At 42.3% G+C, this 6,544-nt stretch overlaps 1 protein-coding gene across 1 annotated transcript; it reads left to right on the top strand.

Annotated features, from left to right (window-relative positions):
* The first annotated feature begins 2,552 nt into the window (after positions 1-2,552).
* On the top strand, positions 2,553-3,967 carry LOC134338671 (histone H2B 1/2-like). The gene has a single exon (XM_063034689.1). It carries the CDS (start codon positions 2,580-2,582, stop codon positions 2,949-2,951), a length of 372 nt encoding a protein of 123 aa, XP_062890759.1. The 5' UTR covers positions 2,553-2,579; the 3' UTR covers positions 2,952-3,967.
* Positions 3,968-6,544: the final 2,577 nt, after the last annotated feature.

Here is a 6,544-nt window from a genome sequence, read left to right as displayed (position 1 = left end):
AATGTGGAACAGTCCATGTTCCAAGCTTTCATGGGTAATGCTGCCCATTTCATCTTGTGCCACATCAATGATTGCATTGGTTCTGCTTTATGCACCCATGCTGAGCTTATCAATATCAGGTAGTAATGGGGGACAAGGGAATTACAGATGAACTAAAAAAAACTGTTTTGCATCAATCTTCACTGTAAAAGAAATTAGCTGTATGATGGAAGCTGGAGGGTGTAAGGGGACATACTGGAAGGAGAAGGTGCTTGGGCAACTGGAATGTCTTAAGGTAAATAAATCAACTGGACCAAATGGGTTCTGAAAGAGTTAGCTGAAGAGATTGTGGAGGCGTTAATAATGATCTTTCAAGAATCACTACAGGAGGAGGAGAAGATGGTGGTGCGGCCTCTCCAGTGATGAATATCTGTAATATGTCAAGTAGAAGACCATGCACAATTTTGATTTGATGGAGGCAGATGTGAGAGTACGGAAGAACATCTGGTGAAACTTCTGAAATGCTTGCTTCGCTGTCGCTGCTACTGTGTGATCTGAAATCTCCGGAGGGGAAGGCCCCGAGTCCTCAGCTTTGCCTGTTGCTTGGTGGCCAGGGCCGGGGTTGAAGCACTCGGCAGAGATGGTGCTTGGTGCTTGGTGTCGGAGGCTTGAAGTTTTCAGACAGACTCAGCGTTGGACTGTGGCCGGGTGTTTCCAGGAATCTGTATCGGCAAGTTTGCGGCGCTGGAAGCTCATGGCAGGGAGAGTTTCTTCCTTCTACCATCTGCATGAGATGTTGGGGCTATCAGGAATTTGAGACTTTTTTTTTACCATACCCATGGTCTGCTCTTATCAAGTTATGGTATTGCTTTGCACTGTTGTAACTATATGTTATAATTATGTGTTTTTTGTCAGTTTTAATCTTGGTCTGTCTTGTGTTTCTATGATATCATACTGGAGGAACATTATATCATCTTTTAATGCATGCATTTCAAAATGACAATAAATGAGGACTGAGTGTCCTCATAATCTAATCTAATCTAATAATCTAATTCAGGTATGGTTCCAGAGAACCAGAACATTGAAAATATCATTCCACTTTTAAGAAGGGAGGGAGGCAGAAGGGAGGAAATTTAAGACCAGTTAGTCTGACTCAGTGGTTGGGTAGATGTTGAAGTCCATTGGTATTCATGAATTTTCGGGGTACTTGAAGGCACATGATAAACTGGGCCAAAGTCAGCAGGGTTTTCAAAAGGAGAAATCTTGCCTGACAAACCTGTTGCAAGTCTTTGAGGAAATAACAAGCAAAATAGACAAAGGAGATTCAGTAGGTGTTGTTTATTTGGATTTTCTGAAAGGCTTGTACAAGATGCTGAATATGCAGTTGCTTATGAAGGTAAGAACCCATGGTATTATAGGAAAGGTACCAGTATGGATAGAAGATTGTTCGATGAGTAGGAGGCAAAGAGGGGGAATCATGGAGGCCTTTTCTGGTTGGCTGCAAGGTTTATTCTTGAGACCGCTCATTTTCATGTTACATGTAAATGATTTGAATGATGGAATTGATGTCTTTGTGGCCAGGTTAATGGATGATAAAACTGTAGGCGAAGAGGCAGGAAGTTTCATAAAGCTGGGAGTCTGCAAAAGGACAGAGAGATTTGGAGAATGGACAAAGAATTTGCAGATGCAATATACTGCATGAAAGTGTATGGTAATGTATTTGGTAGAAGGAAAAAAAAAACATTGACTATTTTCTAAAGAGGGAGAAGATTAAAACAAATCAAAGGTACAAAGGGTCTTGGGAGTACTTGTGCAGAACTCCGTAAAGGGTAACTTCCTGGTTGAGTCAGTTGTAAGAAAGGGAAATTCAATGTTAGTATTCATTTTGACAGGATGAGAATTCCCTCAGCGATCAGGCTCTTGAACCGAAGGGGATAAATTCACTTCAGCATTGAGACGTTTCCACAACTTGATCTCACTTTCAGGGACCCTTCAAATCATATTCTCAATATATATTGCTTATTTATTATTAATATTATTTCTTTCTTTTTTATTTGCATAATTTGTGTCTTTTGCACACTGGTTGAATGCCCAAATTGATACGGTCTCTCATTTATTCTCTCATGGTCAATATTATGTTGTCCATGTATTGAGTATGCCCGCAAAAAATGAATCATGCTTGTTGATGGTGACATATATGTACTTTGATAATACATTTACTTTGAACTTTTCATTTGAATGTGAGTTTATTTGTATTTAACATTTTCCTTTGTTTAGTGTCAGCCGCAACCCTCTCTGTGCCCTGTCATCCCTTCCGCCGCAATAAACGGCATTGAGAACTGTCACGGGGTTGGCAAGGTTCCCGGTCTACAGACTGGGAGAGGCTTCTGATTGGTGGAAAGGGCGATGTTAATTTATTCCCGCTGATATCCAAATATAGGATTTGTCGAAATAAATTCGATGGGTGATTCGTCTCTCCAAGCAGCCAATGAACATGCTTAGATTGCCCATTCCTTTTTTGCATACCACCGCCAGCGCTTCCTATTTAAGTCACCCTCCGAAACAACTCAGCTTATTTGGATTTGAAGTCGACAGCAGAAATGCCCGAGCAGAAGCCCGCTCCCAAGAAGGGTGCTAAGAAAGCGCTGCCGAAACCATCAGGCAAGTCTGGCAAGAAGCGCAGGAGGCTGAGGAAGGAGAGTTACTCCATCTATATCTACAAAGTGATGAAGCAGGTTCATCCCGACACCGGCATCTCCTCCAAGGCTATGAGCATCATGAACTCGTTCGTGAACGATATTTTCGAGCGCATCGCTGGCGAGGCCTCCCGCCTAGCCCATTACAACAAGCGTTCGACCATCAGCTCTCGGGAGATCCAGACCGCAGTGCGCCTGCTGCTGCCCGGGGAGCTGGCCAAGCACGCCGTGTCGGAAGGGACAAAGGCAGTGACCAAGTACACCAGCTCCAAGTGAAGAGTGCCGCCAAAACAAACTGAAACCCCAAAGGCTCTTTTAAGAGCCACTCAATGTTTCATTAATAGAGCTGTAATTTTTTGTCATAATCTCTGAATTCAATTGCAATGCCAGGCGTTTCTTTCACCAATAATTTGTCTAAACTCCAGCAGTAGTTTGAGATCAGCAACTCGTTCATAAAATGATGCAGTTCACTCAATGACCGGGGGCAGCAACTGTAATTCGAAATTTGTTCTGAGTAGAGATATAATGAAATCCCCAGACACGTCTGCAATTGTAGCTACACTCAAACATTAGATGTGGCTGACCAGTAATGGGTTTATGCGGAGAACTGGTCGACAAGCAAATCTGCAATGATTTGACTAAACGAAGGATTTTTGGCGGGCTGATATCAAGTTACAGTTTGTTTTCGGCGGGTAAGCAGTTACTTCCGCGCTTTTGATTTTGATTGGCAAATAAGTCGACTCTCACTGGTTTGTTCGCTCTGTTCAATCATAAACGTCTCACTGCATCCCAGAGGAGATAGAAGAAGGTTGAGACCCGGAAGTGTTTCCTCATTCTCTGTGTTTCGCTGAGCGTGTTGAGATGAATGGACGAAAAAAAGCCGGCTGTTAAACTCGTCCCGGGTCGGTCTGCAGTTCCCAGTAGGCCGAGTTAAGAGGCTCTTGAGAAAGGGCAACTATGCTGAGCGAGTGAGTGTCGGAGTCCCGGCCCATCTGCCTGCTGCGCTCGAGGATCTGATGGCGCAAGTTTTTGAGGTCGCTGGCAACGCGGAGAATATAAAGACCCGCGTCATCCCCAGACATCTGTAACAGGCTGTCCGCAACGACGAGGAGCTCCACAAAGCTGCTGGGAGAGGAGACCACAGCCCAGAGTGGGATTTTACCAGGCTGTGCTGTTGCCCAAGAAATCCGGCGGTGCCAGCAAGTGAAGCGACAGAATGTTAACTCTGTTACGCAAAGGCTCTTTTCAGAGCCACTCACAGGGTCTGTGAAGGGGCTGCCTGGCTATAACATGAGCGCGGGGAAAGGACTTGGGTTTCGCTGTCACTACGAAAGATTTCTGAGGAAGTTCCTTTTACAGACAAAAGAAAATCATACCAGTTTATCTTAGACTAAAGCCGAGTTCGGATGTGCTAAGGTGGTATTATGAATCGCTTCCGGAGCTGAGGAAGTTTTCCGCTGCATAAGAAAACGTGTGTATGTTCCCCGGAGAGATGGTTGGGATCTATTTTATTTTCACTCCGGTTCCATATTGAAGGTTAGTTCTGAAACATTAATACCGAACGTCCAGAATAACTGATATAAAATCTGTTACGATTTGTACTCATTGCTCCAAAAAATAATCAATGATATTCTGGAAAAAGAACAAATGTGGAGACCGGCGTCCTGAAATTACAGTAAAACACCGCTCGGGCAGCAACCGTGAAAGTTTTTGATCTTTAGCCTCTTCAGATAATATTTTGTTGTCTATGAACATTTAGAAAACATGCTTAATTGCCTATTTTCCTTGCAAAATGTATTTACTCCCAAAATCACCTTTCATTATTCCATCTTCACTATAGTACTTACATTCCCACCTCTCTTTGTTAGAGCTTCAAAACTGTCCTGGGGCAGATGTTAAGCTGTATGTAGGTGACCAGAATTTCACACAGTGCTTTAAATTGGGCCTCATCAATGTGTTATACAACTTCAAAATAACATCTCAACTTCTGTATTCAATGTTTTGATTTATGAAGGCCAATGGGCCTTGAGATCTCTCTGTGGGCTGGCTAACAGTGACTCCACATTCACGGAATAATTCCCAGGTCGCACAGCAAGATTCAATAGCGTTCCTCGTTGTCCACTGCATCCCCATCTTGGTGCCATCTGCAAGTTTTTTGATCGGTGTTACAGTATTATCATCCAGGTCGTCGATATAGATGACAAACACATACTGACCCAGCACTAATCCCAGTTTAAGAGGGGAGATGATTTAGGCATAGATAGGGTAGGTTGCAGAGAGTTTTTTTCTCATATCTGGAGAAGATGGACCAGCAGGACATAGGAGTTAGTTTGAGGGTGAATAACTGGGACACTCTACCAGAGCGAGTCGTGAAATCTGAGTGGCTGATGGTATTTTAGAAATATCTTGTCAGTCACTTGAATTACCCAGGTTACAAGACAAGTGCTGGTAGAAGGGATAAAAATGAATTAATTCCAACTGATTAGTATCGGTGTAATGGGCCAAATGGCCTGTTGTAGTGCTGTACCATTCTGTAAAAGTGGGAATCAATAACTGCTACTAAAAACGTGTGGAATTGATAAATAATGATAACCCCATTATCCTGTTCCACCTGGACCTGGTTAGTACTAATATTTATTTCATCCCATCAATTTCTCCACCATACTTTTCTGCAAATTCAAACAAACTTGCTTTTCCCTCACTTTCCAAATTCTGACCTGAAATGTTCATACCTTTCCGCTTTCAGAGCTGAACCTAAGGTTGCTGACAATTTTGATAAGGGACATTGAAACATTTCTCAAATATTGTTCTGATTCAGAAAGTTGCGTTTGAATATTCCTTTCTCAAGAATTTTGCCCAGGAAGGGAAATGTTGATATTGGCCTATCGTTAGTAAGAAGGGGTTTGACAGCCACCATTTTGATGGCACCTGGAAAAATTCCTGTTCGAGGGAAGTGTGAATAATTCTCCTAACAGTTCCAGAGGACTGGAAAATAGAAAATGACATTCCACTCTTTAAGAAGGGAGGGAGACAGAAGAAAGGAAATTATAGACCAGTTAGCCTGACTTCGGTGGTTGGAAGATGTTGGAGGCCATTGTTATTGATGAATTTTTGGGGTAAAATGATAAAATAGGCCAAAGTCAGCAGGGTTTTCTAAACGAGATGTCTTGCCTGACAAAACTGTTGCAAACCTTTGAGAAAATGACAGGCAAAATAGACAAAGAAGAGTCAGTAAATGTTATTTATTTGTATCTTCAGAAAGGCTTGCACAACTTGCTGAAGATGTGGTTGTTAAACAAGGTAAGAACGCATGGTATTATAGGAAAGGTACTAGTATGGATGAAAGATTAGCAGAAGAGCAGGAGGCAAAGAATGGGAATAATGGAGGACTTTTTTGGTCAGCTGTCAGTGACTAGTGGTTTACGGCAAAGTTTAGTATTGAGGCCACTCCTTTTCATGGTATATGTAAATTGTTTGGATGATGGAATTGATGGCTTTGTGACCAGATTAATGGATGGTACAAATATAGATGGAGAGGCAGGAAGTTTTGAAGAAGCTGGGAGTCTGCAAAAGTTCTTAAGACAGATTTGGAGAATGGACAGAGAAGTTGCAGATGCAATATGGTGCATGGAAGTGAATGGTCATGTACTTTGGTAGAAGGAATAAAAGCATAAACTATTTTCTAAAGAGGGAGAAGATTCAAAACTCAGAGGTGCAAAGGGTCTTGGGAGTACTTGTGCAGGATTCCATAAAGGTTAACTTGCCGGTTGAGTCAGTGGTAAGGAAGGGAAGTTCAATGTTAGTGTTCATTTTAACAGAACGAGAACATAAAAGCAAGGATGTAAAGTTGTGGCATTTTTATAAGGTAT

This window comes from Mobula hypostoma, chromosome 28, assembly GCF_963921235.1.
Source record: "Mobula hypostoma chromosome 28, sMobHyp1.1, whole genome shotgun sequence".
NCBI lineage: Eukaryota > Metazoa > Chordata > Chondrichthyes > Myliobatiformes > Myliobatidae > Mobula > Mobula hypostoma.
This window is presented reverse-complemented; position numbering and strand designations above follow the sequence as displayed.

What these genes read in the sequence shown, in the direction of transcription:
- LOC134338671 (XM_063034689.1), top strand. Translation starts at nt 2,580, where the DNA reads ATGCCCGAGCAGAAGCCCGCTCCCAAGAAGGGTGCTAAGAAAGCGCTG.